The sequence below is a fragment of the Daldinia childiae genome (genome assembly GCF_008694065.1).
Source record: "Daldinia childiae strain JS-1345 chromosome Unknown Scaffold1, whole genome shotgun sequence".
NCBI lineage: Eukaryota > Fungi > Ascomycota > Sordariomycetes > Xylariales > Hypoxylaceae > Daldinia > Daldinia childiae.
The window spans coordinates 2049283-2072264 of NW_022984642.1; the positions used below are offsets into that span (position 1 = coordinate 2049283).

Consider the following 22982-nt stretch of genomic DNA (forward strand, 5'->3'; position numbering starts at 1 on the left):
GAAGTACCCTAGCTAACCTTGATCTCTGGGTCTGGCCATGCCACCATGAGGGTAACCAGGTATGTTAGGTCTAGGTACATAGGTAACTAAAAGAGTGGGGTATACTATCCCAAGTAGAGTGGAGGGTAGCTACTATGGGATGACCGAAAGTACCTGAGAGACATACATAGTATAGTACGAGATTTGAGATTCAAAAATAAACGAAGATTAAGCAGAAACTCCATACCTAGAAGGGTATACTCTACCGGACGCTTCTTCGAAGCTAGGAACATGCCATGGCTAGAAAATATTAAAACTACCTCTTAATTCCACTTTGTTTTGCTCTATTTTGATCTATTTTAGAAATATGAAGAGAAATTACGTAAAATTATCCCATAAATCATCCGTACTTATGCTCAAGCTGAGAAGGGAAACCTGAATAAAGTGTAGTTTGCGAGTTGAGAAAAAAATTCAGCTCCGAAGAGGGAAGGTTCCTCGGGCATTCCAGGTGAACTAGCGATCCACCAACATTCAAGGGACCTGGCTTAGCCAACCTCGATTAGGCGCACTAGCCGATTTAAGTGGTACCGGTACAGGAAAGACGGGGACGCTAGCAGAAATTATCTTATCAATCAGTACCCATCAACCGAGGATCAAAGCATGACCTACGCGAGCTAACAAAGACTAAGCTTGACTCCGATGGAGGATCATATTCTCGATCTTGTTGGCGCATTCTAATAGCTTGGCTAACATTACGTCGAGACCGTGGCGGGTGGAGACGTGGGAGCAGTTTTCGACGTTGAAAGATCTTCTTCAGCTTTGCGCGACTTTCTTATGACCATAAGGCGAGACACGGAACCTAACTGGAACGTGGGATCTATTGAGAAGGCGAATCAGCTCATGACATCAAGAAACCATAAGTAGAAGTTAGTAACAAGTTGATATCCGGTGATCACCGGTCATTATAGGTATAGGGCATCTGCTATAGACTGTATCTATGGTGTAAGCTCGCAGTAGACAGTCTACTAGATTGTTAACTGACGACAAGCTTCTTAAACTCGACTTGGCATCTAAACGGATTCCTGAATCTCTCAGATTCTGGTAATGAATCGTCCGATCTATTCGAGATCCTCGACAGACCTAGATGTATAGTAGCTTCCTAGTGTAAATTGTCCATGTTCCCGATAGCTCGATACCGTTTGCTTATGAGACCCAACACCGGCCAATTCCCTAAAAAGAGAAGAGAGGTGCCGATATCGCGGCCAGAATTCGGAGTAATCGATGTCGTGTAAGCAAGCCCTCGACGAGGTTCCCTCCCTGTCGTTGATGCGCGCTATCACGAAAATCCACCACGGGGAGGATTACGTGTACCACGTCGTATGCCAATCATACCGAATGTGCGAATAGCATGTCCAAGGAACGGGTATGCAATGCACATGCAGATATCTAGTGTAATCCCCGTCTTGTCTCCAACTGTGTGGACTGAAATAAATTATCACCATGTTTGATTTATGCTGATTGCTCTTTTTGATCATCGGGTGGGCTTAGGTTGGAACCTTATTCAAGCAAGTTGCTAAAGAAAAAAAAGAAAAAAGTCCGGATCAGTATTGGGTATGTGACACGGTTGGACGGATGGCAAGGATAACCCACACTATGTATTACCCACACGAGCCTCTTTCCTTGGCCTGTGCACCTTTAAAAAAAGCATTCCACGTGATCAATCTTTTTTTTTTCTTGCTAGATCTAGCTTAGTATTTTTTTCCTTACGAAAAGCTTCATTTCGGCCCACGCGGTTTTCAATTGACGGCAAGTATCAACAACCGGATAGGAAATACCGGATCTGACACCGTGTTTAATATTTTAAGATGTCGGCGTCACAAAAGCCAATCCGTCTTCCTCCGGTGAAAGTCCTCCGAGTTCGCAACCCGAATGGTCAGAGGGAACGTCCGTGCATGGCTCTCATGTCATCTGTTTTAGGTATGCGCAAATACATCGCTTTTCTTAGATCTCATTAAATATGGAAATATGGAAATATCATGTCAATGACGTCTTACTACATCATACTTGAGCTAATCCAATATGTTCTGTAGCATGCTGGGCATCTGCAGGATATAGCACCGTTGGATGTGCGCAGGTTGAACAGGCCTTGCGGAATTGCATGGATGGACCACAACCTTCGAAGCCCAAGAGCAGCGAGATCAACTACCACCTTGCGCGATTCAAGGATAGGCTTACCTACGCGGAAAAGAAAAAGAAATGATAGCTCTAAAGAGGGAGAATATGACAACTATCAGCCGTGGTCGAAAAAACTACTTCGTCTTATCAGATCTTGGCACACCCTAAACGAAGATATGATATAAAGACTTTCACTCCTCTGTACGATACGGTGGAAGATTGCGGAATGAAAAAAATGCTCCTAGTGTTGAAAGCATAAGCCGGCGTTCTAGGTTGATTTGAACGGGGGCCCGAATATGACGACCATCAACCAATTGATACTAGAAACGTACAATTAGGTTAGAGACGCCATTCTGGGGGAGGATAGGCATACGCAGTCAGATGTGAGCTGAACACAGGATTGCACCCATCAGCAGGCCATATAGCTTTGGAGGCCACTAAATATTAAACCAAGCGTACCTATATACAAACAAAAGAATACTGGCCAAATGAAAGCCATTGACATCCCCAGGCTTTATTTACAATTCATTTGACTAGCTTACGAATACTGTCAACACTACTGGAAAGCCGAACAAGTTTTTCCGCCCCCTGATCCATAACTTCCATATACCCTCTATATACTCTCTCCATATACCCCTAACCAGATTTTACAGCCTTCCTCCCTCACCCCGCTTCTCAAACCTTGTTTTTAGCATAAGCAAGGCAGGTGTAAGCTCTGATAATTGCTACAAGTCCTTCCCGCGGGCGTCTCGCTTCCCATCTGCAGGTATACTTGCCAGTAGTCGCCGGTCAGCTTGCAAACCAGGAAGTTGAGCTGGCGGCCGTAGTTGCTGCCCTGGCTCGTGATGATCGTGTCTCCCTATTTATGGCGATATAGTTAGAAATTGGTGCATGGTAACTATGTTAAATATACTTAGGAATTCGAAATAGTACCTCTAGCCCCCAGGCGTCAGTAACGGTCGCCTCCGCGAAGGTTAACGTTTTGTACGAGGTCTGGTCGTTTCCGATGTTCAAGAATAACGACGTGTTCATGCTCTGGATCCAACCTCCGATGTTGAAGTATTCGCTGCTGGCTTCAGGCCCCATCACCGGTATCTCGGCTGCTCGAAGAATAGCGGTTAGTTCCACACACTATGCTTGAAACTTGAGGGTAGAGGAAAGGGGGGGCATGCCGAATATAGAGACTGAGGGGTGAACATACGGTCCTCTGGGTACGCTTGTAGATAGTAATGAAAGATAGGCGACTGCACGGCGCGGATCTGCTCTGGCTTCGCCAGCGCCGCCGGAATCACCGCGGCAGCGATTAAAAGGAGGCTGCGAGCAAGAGATGAGAGCATCTTGTCCTCTTGCCTAGGTAGAGAGACTCTGGATCTAACAAGGAACAATCGGTTATTAATAAATATTTACTAAGCTGAAGCGGTGGCAGGAGTATAATAAGTTGGTTACATAAAACTATAAAACCAAAACTACGAGTCCTGGATGGTGATGATGAGTGATCTTCAGAGCGGTTTTACAGGTGGACAATATATATATCTACAACGCCACCTGTTAATTTACACGGCTCAACTGTGTTCAAGGCAATGGAACGCTGCATAGCTATAAATAATTTGAACAGGGTATAAGGAGGAGAGCTGTATACTAATTTGGCTGAGAAGGGAAGAATTATACAGAGCCAATCGGACGAATTAGGTAAAATGCGGAAGACTATGTCCGTTCACACTCAACTTCCTACGATGAGCCAAGCAAATATCTCGTAAGGCTAGTTCGAGACCAAGATAAATCACATGTTAGAACCTTGAGTATACTACTCAAACGAGTATTCTACGTAGATCGAGAAAGCTCCGAATATGCATATAATATAGTCACAGAACGGCTTGGAAAATCTTAGCATCAATCCACCTATATATAAGTAGCTGGCTGTCAAACTCTTACTCCTTTAACCACTCTAAGCGGGACCCCGCTAGTGCCACTCGCCATGCTTCAAGGCATCATGGCCATCAACTACGTCATGTCGGATCTGCATTACACCTTTAGTTTGAAGCCCTAGCTTTACTCCCGACAATGCTATAACAATCCTCTTGCTCTTTCATGTTTGCAAAGTGAGACGCGAAACAGCAGAACCGCCATCCATTCTTAACTAGCGCCGACCCGTGCAAGGTTATCAAAAATGGTCAAAGTCCGAAATACCTGATTATCCTTCTCATGGCTCCCTCTATGGGCTAGTAGCCATGCTACCCAACCCAGTAAAAGCCCCTTGAATTTCGTTGAATGCTTGTGCCGCTTCATACGGTAATGATAGTCGGATGTGTTGTAAAACATAAGATTCGGATCGAACCAAAAATGATTGCTCACTGAGCCGCAAAAGGGCTCTGTAACAGAAGCGTATCCATAACGATCGGCGGTTCTCTTGTAGCACTAAATCGTGCGAACGAATGTAAAGTTCCTTTTTCATCTGGCAAGGACCCAAAGCCAATCCACGTGACCAAAAAAGGTCTGGTATCTAAAATATGTGCAAGAATCGTAAAGTCATAAAATGAACGTTTGGAAGATCTGAAGGGTAAGAAGTGGTATCGAGATTGAATCGTCTGTTATGAGCGTGCTGGCACTATAGAAATATCGATGCAACTAGTGTTGGGATTATGCCTCGGCTGTCTGTGAATAAATTATCGCCGTATTAGTAAAGTTTTCATGTCGAAAGTCCCCTTCCCCTTCGGGTTCTATCGCCAAGCCTCCTGGGAAAGGCTCAACTCGTTTCTCCGACGCAGAAAAGCTCTATTTCTCCAACGCCGCCAGAATAATTGCGTGCACCTTCACCCCACTCCGAGAATGCGATTTGGATGTCGTCGTCGCTTTCAATTGTTACAGAATCTCCATCTTCGTCACGATATCGCAGCTTCAAAGTGCCCTTAGCAATCGAACTAGTTGTGAATCGTGCAAGTTTAACATCGATGCGGTCGCTGAGAGATTGATACGCGATATTAAACGGAACAACAAGCGTGAAATAGTTCCCACTATCACAGTTCACCTTGACTTTTAGTTGTGCGGGAATTGACGAATCCGGACTCGACAGTGGGTTGCCTTGCGTAGCAGTGCCTAGCGGCGGCGACACGGGCTGTCGATTATCTATATTCAGTGTCGGGGGTGCTGTCCCTCCAGTTGTTGTCCCCGAGGCCGGAGTTGCTTGTCGAGGATAGATAGGTTGCGTGGGGAATTGAGACAGAGTGCCTCCGTCACGCTGTACACCTGGGCTCTGAGTATTGGTACGAACGGGGATGTCCTGTCTAGGGGAACCGGTTTGAGACCGCGGGATGCTTGGGTCATGTGCAGGGTGGAGATGAGATGGAATTCCAGGCACCGCGGGGACCGGGGTACTGTTGTTAGTCCTGCGTCCGTTTTGCTGCCCGTTGATGTCTGGAGTGCTATAAGATCGGCTACGTTGCTGCTGAAATGAAGCCGTTCTGGCAGAATTCCTTCCATTCATCGGTGATGGACCGTCTCTCGAGGGAGCTCTTGGCAAAGCTGGGGCAGTGTAACGGTTATTATCTTCCCAACCGCTTTGAGGTGTTCCAGTCCTTGGGAACGGGTACTGCTGTCCACTTGCGGATGCAAACAAGGTACTTGCCGTGCTTGTTCGTGACGACGCAGGAGACTCTGCCGTGGGAGAAAAGTACGATTCCATAATACGAGCACTAGGCGACTGCGTACCACCTTGTGTTTGAAGACTCAACTGCCCCGGAGGTGCCGGGAGAGGAAAGCGCGGCGGCGGCGCTCGGGCGATACCTGCTAACGAGAGGTTACTCTCTCCAGTAGCAGAGCGTTGCCTAAGACTTGTACTCGAGGCATTACGATTCATAACTCCACCATTCGGAACGCCGCCGAAGCCTTCGCTCGGTTGCGTAACTTGTACTGACAACGTTTCTTCCTCTTCCTCTTCCTCATCGTCGTCCTGCTGAGCGTAGGGATTCTCGAGACCGCCTTGATTTCGCATCCATGCAAAATCCGGTGTGGATTGTTCGGGGCTTATAGCTGCGCTCGGCGCGTGTTCTTTCTTCTGCGAAACCAGCCCCGTCTCCCACTTCTTCATCGTTTCCTCATTAGAAAACTTAATGATAAAGTTTTCTACCCCGGGGTCACCCTTCCACCATATCTGCACCGTATATGAACCTGGAGAAGTTAGGTTAAGTCCTACAGTTGAATTTTTGCGTTGCGTACCCGGTTTTGCGAATGAGAGGACTTCGGTCACGTTTGTCATAAATATCCGCCCCTTAAGCTGCAGTTTATTATTTTTGTTCGGGACCTTCGGCGCAGATTTATTCTTGTCTTTCTTTTCCTTAGTTTTGTTTGGCTGTACCTCCTTGCAGCAGAGGAGAATACACTCGAACAGGTAAATCTCATACTGGACTGTCATCAGTGCCGTTTTATAGACTGAAGAAATCGCATTTGCAAGACTTACATCCTTTTCTTGCTCACTGCGTCCAGTAATGACAGTATACACGCCGTGCAACAATAACCGTCCAAAAGATTTCACGTTATGGCTTTTCCAGTCGTCTACTCTGTTGGTGAGTTCTTCTAAAGCTTCATCTAGTAGGTCACGATTGACTGCCTCATTTGCCTTCGTAAGAACTCGTTCTGCTGCCTTGATACCTGCTGCTAAGTCGGCCTTGACTTCTGCATCTTCGCACTTTTTCAAGAGAGACTAAATAGGTTAGCATCAGTAAATCTAAAATATGAAAGGGGGTCACCAACCCCTAGCAATAAAGGATATTTGACCAATCTCTGCATCGGCTTTAGGAGGAAGCTGTCCAATGTGTTAAAGTCAAACGACACAGGGTGCTCAGCCAATTGAATCTTATCAAAGACTTTGTTCGCTATTTGGCCTGCTTTCCGCTGGTTTGCAATGAAGGGTTGATAAATATCGAAGGCATCTTCATAGGTGACAAACGGCGCACCCCATCGTTGCATATCCTGCGATATCGAGTTTGTAGTTTCGACGCGAATCAAGAATCGCCTCTGAAAATCCAATATCGAATTTATGTTCAAGAATATTTGGTGGATGATATCACCGGTAATCACACCCTTCTGCTCTAAAGTTTTCTTAAGATCATGCAGATTCTCCAGATCTTGGACGTATTTTCGCTCGGTATCGACAAGTTCTTGGATGATATGGTCGCGATATGTCATTTGAGACCCGGGTGCTGTCGGTCCACTCTCCTCCTGATATGTTTGGACCTGCAGAAGTAGACCTCGCTGCTCGGCAAGGTCCAAAACATGATTCACAATTTGGGTAACCTAATCGAGCAAGTCAGTTTGCCTATTCGTGATACATGATTGATATTTGAGCTGGACTTCTGCATAGATGAGCAGACAACACGGACAAGTCATACCTTGACAAAACCAGTGGTATCATTTCCCATCAAATCACTGATCATAAAGGACTCGGAGGGGATCTCGGGACGTTTCATGATAGCCTGGAGGAATTTGAATACGGCTAATTTGGGTCGCTTAGTCTCGTTGGCCATAGGATCGATCTCTAATGGGCTTTCTAGCTGTAAGCAGTTATATATAGTCAAGAGAGGTACTCCAGTTCGCAGCAGATTCCATAAGGATTCCACAGGGCCATCTTCATTGTGGGTTGGTGGTAGGGCATCGAGGTGAACCTCGAAACCAGGGACGCGAGTTAGTCGCTGCTTCAGCGCGATACATATTTGATATAGCGACCTGGAGGCATCGGCTCTCTGATTGATAATATTGGTGGTGGGCACCACATTGCCGTTACTCGATGGGGGAACCATAGATGAAAGCGAAGAATTCGACGAGTTGATGGCTGTCGAGCCGGATAACTGGCTTGTGCGGAGGCTGCTCGTAGTAGACGCCGACATAGGTCCGTAATTGTTGTTGGCTGGGAAGACGGGGGCCGTGTTCGTCCGTAAAAGTGCCGGAGCATGTGCCATACTATTCAACCCATACGACTTTCGCCGCAGTTGGACACGCTTTGGCTGGTAACCGTACCTAAACGTCCAGGCGGGACGAGTGGTATCGATTCGAGAGACTTGGTTGGCTGGAAGTGTTCAGAATTTCGGGGTTCAAAGGGGTCGAGATTGATGCGGTGGAGGGGCCTGACAGGTTGCGGTGAGATCGCCACGAGATGCTGGTGATGTGGGACGGTTGTTCTTGGGTTTTATCTCAAGTGGACTCCTTCCACGACAAGTTAAAGTGAATCCTAAGGGGGATGGTGAATTTAGATAAGTATCCTGATTTATGCCTTCTTTTGTTATCTTCTCCCCTGAAATAGTTACTGTCACGCGAAGTATCCCAAATGACTCTGCGCTTTCCTCTGCCTCTTCCTCAATACGATGTTAGGCAAATTAACAGTTGGATATCTTGAAGACTTGGTATATCGGATATTGAATTGAATCGCAAATGCGGCTTTATGGTGATAAGGAGATTTGAAACATTGACAGTCGGGACGACCGCACTCGGCGGTTACGGGGACGAGTATTGGAGGAAACGGGCTGACTGGCACCTTTTTTTTCTCCTTGTACTGATCCAAGTGTATGTCAGGTGGGCGGCTACAGTGCCTGTACCTACATAGGGCTATGTAAATGAAGTAGTTGACTGGTTGGTGGTCGTGTGTTGTGGATTTATCGATTTGTCTATTTGTCGTCGGTGTGGATTGCGGATTGCGGATTGCAGATGGATAGCGGGTTGGTGGATTGTGGACTGCGACGGACTATGAATTGGAATGGAGTTTGGTTGGGTTTAGGTCGGCTTGTAAAGTTACTTGTTAGTTGAGTGTCAGCAACATGGAAGTTCAATGACCAACTATCCTAAATGGGTTAGTTCTTGTTACAATGTAGCCTGCCCTCTTGACCACCTTGATGTACTTTTTTAGCATGCGGTCTTATTGCCAATACTGTAGGTACTTGACATTGACACTACTATAGCTGACCGATACATGTACCTTTTCACATATACAACCAAGTCATCAATTAATAAGATACATGCGCAATATCGCCTAATCCACTGCTAGGTACATAGATAGGTAGCTGCAACACCCCTAAAGACAAAAGTAGCACCAAATCTAGGTACATATTGCAAAATTACGCCCATGCTCAACTTCTCTATAAACTCTCGTCCTGGTATATCATATCTGAATTTTGATATTATATTTGATTACTACTTGAAGTTAAACTAACAGTATAATACAAAAAAACGATACTGAACCTTCAAGACGTGTATGCTACACGGATGATTGAGAACAAATGCATATATGTATGTAGTACCTGGTACATGTCTCATATAATTCGACGGATGGATGTTGTATTGCTAAAAGCTTCTATGTAATAGGGGCCGAGGTTTTGAAATACATGTCACAGTGCCTTTCGCACCTTCCTACAAAGTACCTTCCATCTTAGGTACATGTACTTAGGTAATTGTCTATTAATGTACCTTCACAAAAAGCATTCAACAATCATAGCTTAAGTTCCAACAACTATTAAAATTGATATAATTAGCCCAAGTAATCGTGCCATTAGAGAGCACTGATGAAAATATTGTATGGCGCACCTAATAAGTTTCATCGCCTAGATTTTAGTAGTTTAAAGGATGACAAAGCCTTTCGTTTCTAATATTTCTTATGTTTATATATATATTTCTTACATCGGAATGCTCTACTTAAGCTCTTAGCGAGAACTAACAAGGTTTGTTGGATTTATGGGATATCGGCGGTATTCAAAACTGCCATCGTCTATAAGGGAAGCATAATGTGTACATAGGTTGGAGATAGTGCTGCCTGTGGTGAAAGTGATGACTTCCGCATGATCAGGAGGAGCAGATTGCCCGAGATAGAAAGGGCTTAGTTTGTTTAATAGCTTTCTTTACCATATCTCTATAGTGGTTATACTCTGACTCTATTGGTGAAGTAATTCCATAAGACCGAGTGTACCGGTCGTGGATGTCCATCAAGTTCATTGAAAGCCTTGAGCTAACGGGAATGTAGGATCATGTCCTCATCTACTTGCCTCATCTACTTGCGTGCCAAAACCCAGCGTCATTATGAAGGTCGTCTTTATTATCGACGGCTCACTAGTGAGCTTTTCTAGAGCAGATATCGGCCCCTTGTTATTCTTCTTCTTTTCGATCTTATCGAATAATGTCAAGTTTACCTGTATAAATTCCGCCCGCTTAGGCTAAAATTCGCATCTACCGTAGCCAGTCTACTGTTTTTCGCAAGTAGGGGGGCAATGACCAGTTCTGACTAATAAATCGCATTTGTACCCGGGGTTATCTGTACGATTTTTGTTAGTTGCTTGCTTCTATTAGCTCACTAATACAATGCTGAGATATGTTGTCTACTTGCTTTATTGGCTCGTCCATAACTGCTGGCCGGCGAATGCCCATTATAGTTAATCGAATTCTCTTTGTTGATGAAACGATCGTATCCAACACGTATCTCGAAGGAAATTTCCAGCTGCTGAAGAATGCTTTTTGCCACCGTACGAGTGTTCTAGAGCTGTTGCATTGGTATTTCTAGCTACGCCCTTTTGAAATGTTGCTATTCATGGTAGGAGGTAGTGATAATAAGAGGATAAGAGGATGGGCTTCGTTCGGCACCACACGCTACACCACAACGGTTCATAGACGACTACTTCAACGATATAAACAGAAAAGTTAAATGAAAGTAAATGTATAATTTATTCCTTCCCTATGAATCACTACCTGATACACCTACATGTACATTATGTACATTTAGTTGATAAGTGAAGCTTTATGTGCCAAAATAGCGGTGCCACATCAAAATATATCGCTAAAATACTTCGACTTCGTTATTTAGTCCTTTTGAGCAGAACAAAATTATTAATATAAATTGATATCATGATCTAAATAACATAGATAATAGAAGGCATTAACTAGTTGATAAGCTTTGTCAGTTTCTCGTTAATATTTTCCTTTTTTATCATTCTAGTTTTTGTTTTTTAATTCTTTATAAAACTATTATTGTAGTTTAAGGCTGTGGAATATCCACTTACCTATATCTAGGATACTTTGTACAGTACGTCTCGCACCTCCCCACCAAGTAACTTCCATCTGCGGGCTCCCGCAATTAGGTGGCCATGAATTTGTGATGGAGTCTTTATCTCTGGCTGTTTCAAATTAGCGAATCCCCGGTTCTATTCCTAAAGGGGTTACATCCCGTTGCACTAGAGAAGATGCCCTTTTAAACTGAGCATGATCGACGGACGTCTGCCTCTGCCGCTTTTGCCTACTTAACCAACCCTCTCAGGGCCACAGCATCTTTCTCTACTAGTCTTAATGGATAGATTGGTCACGATAATATCATTAGTTTTGATTACTATCTCTTAAGATATTTAGATATAATATCATATGAAAAGATTAATAAGAATGCTACTTTACACACATCGGATAGTAAGCTGAATGGAAGCTACTGGCGGACTGACAGACTGGAAACTTTTAAGTAGTGTACATATGAAGCCTCGCTGCAAGCAATTCTTAAAATATCCCCAGATTACATCAACTTGCCTAAATGCGACACGGGGCTAATGCTATCTACCCCGTTCTAGCTGACTCTAGGACTTGACGTTTTCTTGGTCGCTGCTGCCTGCGCGAAGCAGTCAGCCACTGTATTATACTTCACGGATCGGGTCCCTTTTATAGAACCGGAAGCTTCTATCTAGAAGTGAGAGCCTCGGATATTCGAATAAGTATCAACACTATAATATACCAATTCCTTGATATAGTAGATCAAACTTAACATCAAACAACTAACCCAAAATATTAGGTACCTCCTTAGCACGAAAAGGGGTAGAGATCCTGACTCGCCTGACGAACCCACTATGATCACCAAGCGGGGTTACTCGAATCCTGCAGGTGTATAGTGCATACGGAATGATGGGTGCACGACGGCATCATCTACCTATATGACAGCCGTAGGAAAGAAAACCGAATGCAGGGATTATATATTAGTGTTCGATAATGCTTCTATGCATACTTCTTTCGGCATCTCCCCTATCTTATGTGTCAGCTTATTAAATATTACATACTAACATACTAGGTATAGGTACCGCTTTCCGGTCAAGACCCTTCTCTAAACTTCATACTAATGCATCCTTACTTATTAATATGATTAAGTAACCTCTATGTTTCCCTTTCTAGCTCGAGAAATGGAATCAAGAGTCTACACTCATTACACATAACAAGTAAGATGTATATGACACTTGCGCGTACCTGTATGAGTCCACGATTGTGTAGGTAGTAACTTATGGGGGAGGGGTATATACTTGATAGGACTTATGTACAACAATATACCAGCCTTTTTCGATCCTCAATCAGGAGATGACAATGTTGAAATTAGGTATTCATCGACTCAAACATATAAAGTAGAATCAAATATTTATTATCAGTATATCTACCTCTTAATGCCTGCATATTCAGTGCTAGCTCGATGACATAATTATTAAGATCTCATCAAGTAAACCAAGAATACTCTTTAAGTAACTGTAAATCTAGTTCACGATCGATTTGTAATGAAGTAAAAGGGTTAAAGGGCGAAGTCAACCTATGCTCATAAACGTGTATCTAATCCAATTCTAACGAAAATTTACCATATAGACATGAATAGACTATAGACAGCCAGTTAGTTATATAGTAGTTTCATACGTGGTCTCAGTTTCCTACATTCGCTGCGATAATGCCATCTCTTGGGTGGTAGAGGTGACATCGATAAGTTGTTTTCCTATCGATGCACCTATCCTACAGGCCCAGCACAGCAGAACAATAGAGCCCTACATGAATCCCAAAACTCGAACGCATAGATACCTGATATTATTCGAATAGGAAAAGCCGCTATATGAGAAACGACGAGGAAAAAGTTACGCATCCCCTGTAAATTGGTGCAATAGGTAATGAAGTCAAATTTGGCTACTAAGAGAAAATTAACTAAGGGATCTTCAGGTGCTAGCATCTGGTGGCTAATTACTGAATAAAGGTTAGGCTCTGTAGCCCCTCCCCCTCACTTGCTTACATGGAAGGTACCTAGGTACCTAGGTAGATACTTAGTGGCTCATGATCTGATTCTAATTCGGTGAGGTGTCGGATAGGGTAACTGGTGAGTCAAATCGGGCCAATAGTGGTCCTAGTTTGCTGGCAAGCCTCAGGACTAGGACTAGTGTAATAGCTTAAAAAAACATGACCGTTCCGATAAACCCATACCCACAACGACCGTCGCATCAACTCTCCGGGTACAACGTTGATCTAATTCCCTAAGGCGAATCATCTCACTTTCACAACCGCGAACCTATTCCTTCTGATATCGTGGGTGATTTTTCTATCTCTGCCCCATTATCGTATTAATAGAATTGCATGGCTATTCCAACCGGAAACGCATTTTGCACGCGCCCGTCGCCTCTTTCGCGATCCACGTGGTGATACATCATAACAACGATCAGTAACCAATACTGAACCAAGTTTGGTGCTGCCTTACTAAGTTTCTGCTCATCACTTGTTTTCCTATCTCTGCGCCTCATAACACTCTTTCGATTTTTTTTTGTTTTTTTGTATAAGGAATTGTTCAAGCCCACAAGATACACAAGATAAAGATACGCAAGATACTATCAGACCGATTATCAATAAGCACGAGGCTACTATTAGAGCCACTCGATGGATCCTTTCTCTCCGACCCAAGAACCTGACGAGGGTTATTCCGAGCATCCCCTTAATCCCTCCGATTCAGGTAGCCTTACCAGTAATGCGTCGCTGACGGCAAAGCGACCAGCTGCCGACATACCGGCATGGCTGTCGGCTCAATTACCCACACTGTCGATACACCAAAAGACTCGTAAGTCCGCGAATTCGATTACCAACCCGATATTCCCCATAATTGAAATACTGCTACTGCTCTCAATTTAGCTCACCCCTGGCTATATTGTATAATTTGTTTTGCTGACATGACCTTTTTAAATATTTAGGATTAGCAATGTTAATATTAAACGAATTGCCTACCACCGTGATCGCCGACATCGTCATGAACGGACTAAACCCTCGCCTCTATATCAACTTCGTGGAACGTCTACCACCGGAGATATGCCTCAAAATCCTGGGTTATCTAGACCCTGTGTCGCTAATCCATGTTGCGATGTGCTGCCGGGGCTGGTACGATTTGGCTTTGGACCGCAAACTTTGGGAGCGACTGTTCTATTTAGAAGGTTGGAAGGCCATACCCTCCGAAATCATAGCCGCAGAACAGAGGATGAATGAAACACAAGTCCCGTCTCAAAAGATAGAATCATTCGAAGACGGCCACGCGAATAAGAAACGAGCTGTATCGGAACCAGCAGCACAGGATGACGAAGACTATGATATGGTCGACGCTGATGCGGCCGTAACGCAAGAGTCCATGGTTGACCAGTACAATGTGAGTGTATTCTACCCTCGAAGATTAGACTGGAGAGATGCATCTATTGAGCGAGAACCGTGCCTAATCCGTATGATAAGAGTTCTTTCCATATTCGCCAGCCTGGGGAGAGTGGTTCGTCTGTTCAGAGTAACGCTAGTGTTATTCAGCATATGGGTAGCCTGATGATGAAGTCGCCCAGCCCCATGCATGATCAAAGAGGACAGTCCGCTTCCCGAGTATCGAAAGGCAAAGGCAAAGCCACTATCGAATCGCTTATTGAGACTGCTTCCAGCTTACCTAGCCTACTGAAGTCTACGCTTTGGATTTATGATTCGATTGATCGTAGATACAAAATCAATTGGAAGTACCTATATACGATGAGACGAAGGCTGGAACACAATTGGGATCGTGGCCGGTATAAAAACTTCCAATTACCACATCCAGATCACCTAAACGAGGGACATAATGAGTGCATCTACAGCCTCCAATATAACCCGGAATATCTTGTCAGTGGTAGCCGGGACCGTACACTACGAATATGGAACCTACGCACCCGGCGCCTTATACGACCGCCTCTTATGGGCCACCAAGGATCAGTTCTCTGTTTACAGTTCGACTCAGATCCTGAGGAGGATCTAATTGTCTCCGGAAGTAGCGACTCGGATGTAATTTTATGGAAATTTTCTACAGGCGAAATCATCCAGCGACTGAAGAAGGCACATAGGGAATCAGTTCTTAATGTCAAGTTTGACAAACGGATCCTCGTAACATGCTCCAAGGACAAGACGATCAAGATTTTCAACCGTGTTCCATTACGACCCGGGGACTTGGGATATGGCGGGTCCCAAGGTGTTAGCCCTGTACCAATAAATCTTAGAAATTTTGGTTTCGACGACTCGCCTATAAATCAAGCCGCTATTAAACCACCGTACACAATGATCGGATGTCTTGAGGGGCACGGCGCCGCCGTAAACGCCGTCCAGATTTGTGATCGCGAAATTGTCTCAGCGAGTGGCGACAGACATATCAAAGTATGGGATTGGCCAAATCAGACATGCCAGAGGACTTTTCTTGGGCATAATAAGGGTATTGCCTGTGTCCAGTATGACGGTCGTCGTATTGTGAGTGGGAGTAGCGATAATGAAGTCAAGGTGTTCGACCGAGAAACGGGTCTCGAAGTTGCGAGCTTGCGGGCGCATGGCAATCTTGTCCGTACTGTACAAGCTGGGTTCGGTGATCTTCCTTATAGCATCGAGCAAGATCGGTTGGAAGCAAAGGCTGTCGATCAGGCATATTTTAAGGCTTTAAATGATGGAAATCTCGAACAGGAGGTCCAATCGTTGAGGCGTCGACCACATAACGCGGGTAGTCGCCGACCTGAAGATATTACTGCATACGGGGCTACGCTTCCTCCCGGCGGCGGTGGCGGTCCTTACGGACGAATAGTTTCCGGTTCTTACGACCAAAGCATTATAATCTGGCGGCGGGATAGGGAGGGTGTCTGGAAGAGCGCACATACGCTTCGCCAGGAAGAAGGCGCGACGGCAGCCCTTAGGCAGACACCTCCTCGCTCTACTTCTAGAGCACCTCCTACGTCATCAACCCTGCCTTCTACTCATAATCTACCGGCGCCCTCCGCAAGCGCTCCACCAACGCAAGCACATCCGAATTTCACCCACGTCGAGCACCCTATCCTCGCCACCATCACCCCTCAAACGACTTCATCCTACACACAAATGATCGATGCTTGTGTTCCGCAGGGACCAGCAGCCCTCCAACAGGCTTTAGCCTCCTATCCGACCATGTTAACCTACCAATTTCACATACAATCAGCCATTAGTCGTGAACCTAACCCCATTATTCGCTCGCAGCTAAGACAAGTTGTTGGCAGTGCTGTAAACAGAGCACAGCTTGCTCAAAGTCGCATCAGAGAATCCGTACAGCAAGCCCTTTCAGCAACTACGACCGCCGGGGAGACGTCGACTCAGTCAGCCAGCCAGCATAACCCATCCAATATTGCTCCAGTGGGGCACGCTACAACAAGCAACGGTGGTGGCCCTCCTCCTAGCCTCACTAGTATGACCACACCGCACACTCAGCCCCAGCCGCAGACTACAACGTCTCAAGCGCAAGGCCAAGTACAGGGCCAGCAACAGCAGCACCCCCATATCCCACAAGCAGATACAAGTCCCGCCAGAATTTTCAAATTACAATTTGACGCACGGCGGATAATTTGCTGTAGTCAGACAAGCACCATCGTAGGCTGGGACTTTTGCAATGGGGACCCAGAGCTCGAAGAGGCATCCACATTTTTTGGGACTGTAGAGTAGAAGCTTTCAAGAGCTATATTATTTACGGGGTATATGTGTACATGATGATATGAGTACCGACAACTCAGCTCGAAGTAGTATCGATAGTGACGTTGAACTAAATAGAGTATAATGGTAAAAACAGAGATCTTCCAAAACCCCATCATCGCGTAAACTCCAATAACTCCCTTCTCTACCTAATCTACCTGGAAAACAAGCTTGCTCGCTAGTCTCGTGATATCACCTTGCTACCTCTTGTACCTTGTTAGCCTCCGGGGGTTCGTCAATGAATTCGGGTACTTCGTCCCTCATAAAATCAGGCACGCCACCTGCCTCCATGCCCGCGCCCTCCATCTCCATCTCAGCACCTAGCAACTCCAGTTCCGCATCCAGCTCGGCTTCATCTACATCGTCGGGGACCTCATACCCGCGACTTAGGGTCTCGTTGATTTCGTTGCCGACGTCCATGAGATCAGCCATCTCGTCCTGCATGCGCTCGATCTTGTCGAGGTCGACTTTTCCGTACTGCTTCTTGAGCTCCTTCTGGGTAGTCTTCATGGCGTCTACGGTGGTCATGACGCCGGCGAGGTTGTCTTGCATGGTCTGGGCCTGCTCCATGTTCCACACCTGCGACTGCAGCTGGTCCCGCTGCGACTCGTATTGCTTGCGCCGCTGGAGCACCTTAAGCGCCTTGGCTTTCAGCGCCGACTTCCCGGGCCCTTCGCGCATCTTGGCCATTTTGCTTTGGTACGTGCCCAGCTCGGCGTTTAGGGAGGCGATTTTCACGTCGAAGGAGGATATGCGCCCGTCGAGGTTCGATATGGCGGTGTTGAGGGTGGGCTTGGGCGCTTTGGGCGCGCTGCCAAAGAGGCGGTTCATGTTGGTGGTGGTGGTGGTGGTGGGGTTGGATCGTGATCGGTTTGTTGGTTTTCTTTTTTAAGGAGGGGGTTTTCGGAGGGGTTGGATGTTTCTAGCTCGGGGATGCGAAGTGTGTTAGGTACTCGATATAGGGTTTATAGGGTTTATAGGCGGTCTTTTGCGATTTAGATTTGTAAGAGGTAGATGCGGGTGATGTATTAGGTAAAGTTCCTGTATTAAAATGTAAAGTTCTATCAGTTGCAGGCAGCTGGATAATGGCAAGCGGGATGCTTCAAAGGTTGCTTAGGCGACAAACGTGAGCCTAGTGGGGCCGAGAGTGCAATGACGTCCCGGGCGCGTGTCAGCTGACTGTCAGGTGGCATTTCTTTCACAGCTGGTAGCTTAGTTAATACAAGTTAGTTATCACTTTGTGTTGACTCTTTAACATCAACAGCTCGGAACTATGGGTTATATTCTTAAGTAACTACCAATTTTACTTTATACATAAGAAATACTTATTAAATTTCTAAGTCACTTATATTTTCTAACACTTAAGGAGACATAAATCATCAAAATCTAACTTAGTAGTCTATGGTATATCTCAAAAGCAGATGAAAAATAGACTTCTTTGCTTGATCATAACTAAACTATGTCTATATAAACAGGTATTAACTAACATGACCCAGTTGCCATATCTAGCAATCTTAGTTCTTCACCAAAATATTTTGTTCAGACAAAATGCACTTTACACTCTTACTACCTACTCCGAATACACGCCAAAGCGTCAGTAGGTAGTAAAAATAGATTACCCGATGTTCTCTTGCATGTTGGGGTACTGGGACGGGTCGGCTAGCCCTTCTTATATATCGGTGCCCGAAATCGTACTAAGTATGCACTCTCATGTAAGAATGAACATTTAAGGAATATTTGGGCGGTTATAGTGCGTATATCTATGCATATTCTTCGAATGTGCATTTCTGACTACATCTTCATATGCAGCTCTGGAGATGGCTTTCCGGCTGGAGAAAAATCATAACCAGAGGGGCATGTGGTTGTTGAGGGGACTAATAACCACATCTACTGTGATAGACAGCCACTAGTTAGTGAAGATCTTGAGACTACCTAACGCATCTATATTATGAGTTGGTCACTTCAAAGGAAACGTGAGGTGAACATTACGATAGGCATATGACTAATATTCTATGGTATAATGGGCTGTTTTGAAATCATAATCAAGCCATTTCGCCGAATACCTGCAGCTAACATCGGAGGTTCTGGACAGTTCTATTCGGACTGTGTCAATATCACTTCTGCACACCCATGGCAAGCTGCAAATTTATAAGGTGTTAGGCACTTCGATTGTGCAGATTATAATTATGTTAAACTCGCTGAATTGACCCGCTGAATTTATTGCTTAATCAATTTTTTTTATGATGCTATACAGTTTCACGTCTTGGCATAATGTTGTGATACCTGTTAAAAATTGCAACATCATTACCTATGGTAAGAGAGAGTGTATGTGAGCTATTCATAGAGCATTGATCATTATATGGAGGTTTACGAGTCAACGTCCTACTAAAGATGTCTCAATCTAAACATTTTCTCGGAGAAATTTGTTGGTCTAGACTGGCCCTGTTGTACACCTATGCCTCTCGATTTCTGAAGAACCTGGTAATGTGGCGCTCGTGTTGCAATTTGCTTTTTATGACATATGTAGAGACCACGCTTATTAAGTCCTACCGCCAATGCATATTTTGGAGCGCTTACCTCCACCAGCTTCATCTATACGTTTCCGGTCCATCGGTAGGATGCAGGTCCTACTAACTCTCTTCCAATAACTTATAGTTCCGTGTCCTCGTGTTATAACTACGTGGCTACGTATTAAGTACCTAATGTTCGGGGATCGGAAAGGCGTGGTCGTGAATGGTTACGGGTGGCTACTATGCCGACTGAATAACGTGTTCAAGTAAGGTCCCGACGATAATGTCACTCAGTTATGCACGTTTCCTGCAAGCCTGTTGCCGATTGTTCAATGTCTTTTAACTAGAAAACTAAATTTGTGCTAGGGCTGGCTTCTTGCGTTTCCCTTCGGCCGAACTTTTCTTCTAGATACTGCCAACCTTGGCATTTCTTGAGGCCTCTTTTAAGAGGTGGACTAAAGATTTGGATGCTTTTCAGTATCATACTTTCGACACGGTGTGGAAGCATGTGATGTATCGTAAGTAACCTTTACGAACTGATAGCTCATCCTGACAGGGAATATTATTTTCCTTATATGGCTATAGAAACCTTTCTCCCGAGCGTTTGCTAGGTATCTGGAAGTTAGCAACGCCACGCTCGCGAGTTCCTCAAATTAGAACTGTTCTATACTCGAAGAAGTACCTAGAGCGGTGGCATGAGAAGCCAGCCAGCTAGTTTAGTTCAATTCCAGGTCTAATCAAGCGGAGGAGAGTCCTCGTCCTCGATCCAAGGCACGAGTTGCTTACACTCAGCCAGCCTTCAGCGTGGATTTTCCGCTTCTGAATAGTAGTGTGAGTGAGTTACGCGGCAGGGATATAGTATAATTAAGAGAATCGGTGCAGTATACCTATAGGATAATCAATCAGAACTCATGATTCGCCACCTACCTAATTTAACGAATCCTCTGTTAAACATATTAAATATATAGATCTCTAGAAAGTCAATTATTAATACAATCTGATGTTTCGATGTAAACTTCCATTGCCTATTTGCCTTTCCCGGCATGGGTCCACGCCATCTCCAACAGTCTAGATGCGAAGAAGCCATGTCCCAAATCCTCTTCTGCTATTTTAGATAACAAAACAGGTTGGAATGGCACTAAAAGCTTGAAGGCGCGGATAAGTGAGAAACCGCTGAAACTTAAGAGGTTATCAAGATTGACTAGCCCTCCATATGAGGCTTACATGGATTCGACAGCTACCTACATTCGCTACCAATCACGGGAGATAGGAAACAAGGCTAAATGCTTACTTCCACCAGTGCCTGATGCACTAAGAGCAAGTCCCGGAAAGTAATCATGACGTTGTCATAATATACGGTGTAACCACACGGTGACCAACTCATACAAATGTCCATCCCTATTTCGTGCAGGTCGACCTTCGCCACCCATTGTTTGAAATTAAGAGATATGATAGCAGAAGAAGCTTGGCCGTTATAAATAATATTTCGTGAAACATAAGTGCAGAAATTCTTCATTTAATTAATATCGTTAATTATAACGACTTTCTTGTGAAATGGTAGATCACTACTCACTACAATCAATTATGAGGTCCCGAACGGGTCTTCCCGTCCAAGATTACATATGCAGCCTAGAATCTGGAGTACCTCGTGTGGAGACTCTTGCTGGGATGTTGAAGCTACAGCTCCTAAACTATGTGGCTGAAATCTAGAGCCAGGTTATACTGTAAAGGCTGAAGAATGAATTGTGTTGATTGGATAGGCTAGACTTGCTCGCTTGTGTTGCAGTGGCTTGCATAGGTACGTTATAGAAACCAGGATTAATTCTTTGACTAACATACGATTTATGGTCACACGGTGAAATGAAGAGGCCTCGTCAAGGAGTCGTGGCCGCTAGTCAGACGCCCTCGCGGAGCATTTCCGACTGAACTTTCATCAAGATCGAATAGATCGGGAGAGAAACGTCGTCCATGGCGTAGCGCCATTCCAAAAAGAAGAAATTAGTATGCAGAACCGGGGATAAACTGAATGCCATCATGGACCATTGCGCAAGGACCCGAGGCCATGGAAACAATCGGTTTCGATAAACAAGCATTGAGAATGTGTATATAAGCTGTCTAAGCTCCCTCGAAATTCCAAGTTATAATCACCATCAAACCTCAGTCTTCAGTCTCTACAGTTCTCTTCAGCTCACTACATAAATTCTCTACCTCTTCAGGTCCAACCCCCTTACAACATCCAAAATGCAGTTCAGCACTATCACCATCTTCGCTTTGGCCGCTGTTGCCACTGCCGCCCCTGCTGAGGTTGTCGAGGTCCGTACTACTAACACGGGTACGGGCTCCTGCTCCAACAGCCAGCCGAACGAAATCTGCTGCTCTGGCCTCCTTCTGGATTGCGTCCTAAGCCTAGGCAACACCTGTGGGGGCACAGCCTACTGCTGCAACAACAATGTTCTCAATGGTAGCGTGAGTGGGACCTGTCAAGTCGAAACTATTCCTGTTGGATGAGCTCATGATTGCTAACTACGTTGAACGCTACCAGGGCGGCCTTATCAACCTCAACCTCAACCTTCTCAACTGCGTTAAGGTTCTTTAAGTGAAACTCGACGAATCTATCTATTAAGGACTTGTGGGAGACAATATCAAGTAAAGGACTTGAACTCAGGAAGGATGATGAGAGAGACTTTGTTATGAGTATTGGATTTTGATTTAACTTGTCACGGCCTGACTACACTCGTTTAGATTTGAAATAATACGATTTTGCCATTCGGAATTGCTCTGATTTACCTATGAAACTCTTGATCCATCCTAACCTTAGATATGTTTTGTATAAGTCAAATATATCATTCTTGACGGTACCGCTCTTGGAACAATGAAGCCTTGGTTGAGTCTTGCCACCTTAAAGGGGCTCATAAACTACTAAGACAATTCGGATTTCTCTATTTCACTAACAAGAAATTAAGCCAATCAGGATTTTAAACACTAGCTTCTTTAACAGAAACAGATATAGGTAAGCATACCTAATGTATCGAATAAGAAGATGTTGCGCCTTTTTAATTACCCTTGAGTACCTATATTATGAGATGAGTTAAAAAATTAAGAAACGACTTCGTTGTTCCCTAAGGAGCTTAAGGTAAATTATTGGGAAAGGGGGGATTTAACATGAAAATTGACATACAAAGATGGCATAAGGGGATGGCATAAGGGGATGACATATGTAATAGGATAGTATAATATAATGACATAAGGGGATGGCACATGTCTTCCCTAAAAGTCGTAAAAGTCGGGCTATTGTAATCTCCCATTAATAATGGTTATTTCTCTACATCTAGTTAAGGTAGTTAAGATAAGGTTACTTTCGACTGTGCATGCAGTAATTCTGCGGAGAGCATCAAGTGATTTCCTTTAATCATATAAATTGTATTCGTTATTCAACGATTATAATTGGTCGGGTATTCAAGCATAAATCAATTGTTAGAAGTTTGATGTTAAGAATTATGCAAAAGATGCATCGGGCTAGTCAACAACCGAGCCGCCAATTTGTTATGT

General features: G+C 44.6%; 5 protein-coding genes across 7 annotated transcripts; 2 read left to right on the top strand and 3 right to left on the bottom strand.

Annotated features, from left to right (window-relative positions):
* Positions 1–1844: 1844 nt before the first annotated feature.
* On the top strand, positions 1845–2239 carry GL218_00541 (putative 37s ribosomal protein mitochondrial protein; the record flags this gene model as incomplete). Its single annotated transcript, XM_033576966.1, has 2 exons — positions 1845–1956; positions 2070–2239. 2 exons carry the CDS (start codon positions 1845–1847, stop codon positions 2237–2239), a joined length of 282 nt encoding a protein of 93 aa, XP_033442183.1.
* Positions 2240–2842: 603 nt separating this feature from the next.
* Positions 2843–3491, bottom strand: GL218_00542 (uncharacterized protein; the record flags this gene model as incomplete). Its single annotated transcript, XM_033576967.1, has 3 exons — positions 2843–3013; positions 3088–3254; positions 3356–3491. 3 exons carry the CDS (start codon positions 3489–3491, stop codon positions 2843–2845), a joined length of 474 nt encoding a protein of 157 aa, XP_033442187.1.
* A 1406-nt stretch (positions 3492–4897) lies between these two features.
* Positions 4898–8105, bottom strand: GL218_00543 (Rho guanine nucleotide exchange factor scd1; the record flags this gene model as incomplete). Of its 2 annotated transcripts, none has more annotated exons than XM_033576969.1 (5): positions 4898–6318; positions 6367–6550; positions 6608–6850; positions 6901–7443; positions 7539–8105. In XM_033576969.1, 5 exons carry the CDS (start codon positions 8103–8105, stop codon positions 4898–4900), a joined length of 2958 nt encoding a protein of 985 aa, XP_033442185.1. The 2 variants fall into 2 exon arrangements, with proteins under 2 accessions (XP_033442185.1, XP_033442186.1); XM_033576968.1 differs by having other exon boundaries at positions 7539–8033.
* A 6089-nt stretch (positions 8106–14194) lies between these two features.
* GL218_00544 (F-box/WD repeat-containing protein lin-23) lies at positions 14195–16896 on the top strand (the record flags this gene model as incomplete). 2 transcript variants are annotated; one of them, XM_033576971.1, is made up of 2 exons in its annotated part: positions 14195–14584; positions 14665–16896. In XM_033576971.1, 2 exons carry the CDS (start codon positions 14195–14197, stop codon positions 16894–16896), a joined length of 2622 nt encoding a protein of 873 aa, XP_033442180.1. The 2 variants fall into 2 exon arrangements, with proteins under 2 accessions (XP_033442180.1, XP_033442179.1); XM_033576970.1 differs by having other exon boundaries at positions 14686–16896.
* Positions 16897–17115: 219 nt separating this feature from the next.
* Positions 17116–17754, bottom strand: GL218_00545 (Charged multivesicular body protein 5; the record flags this gene model as incomplete). Its single annotated transcript, XM_033576972.1, has 1 exon — positions 17116–17754. The coding sequence occupies one exon, from the start codon at positions 17752–17754 to the stop codon at positions 17116–17118; it is 639 nt and encodes a 212-aa protein (XP_033442178.1).
* Positions 17755–22982: the final 5228 nt, after the last annotated feature.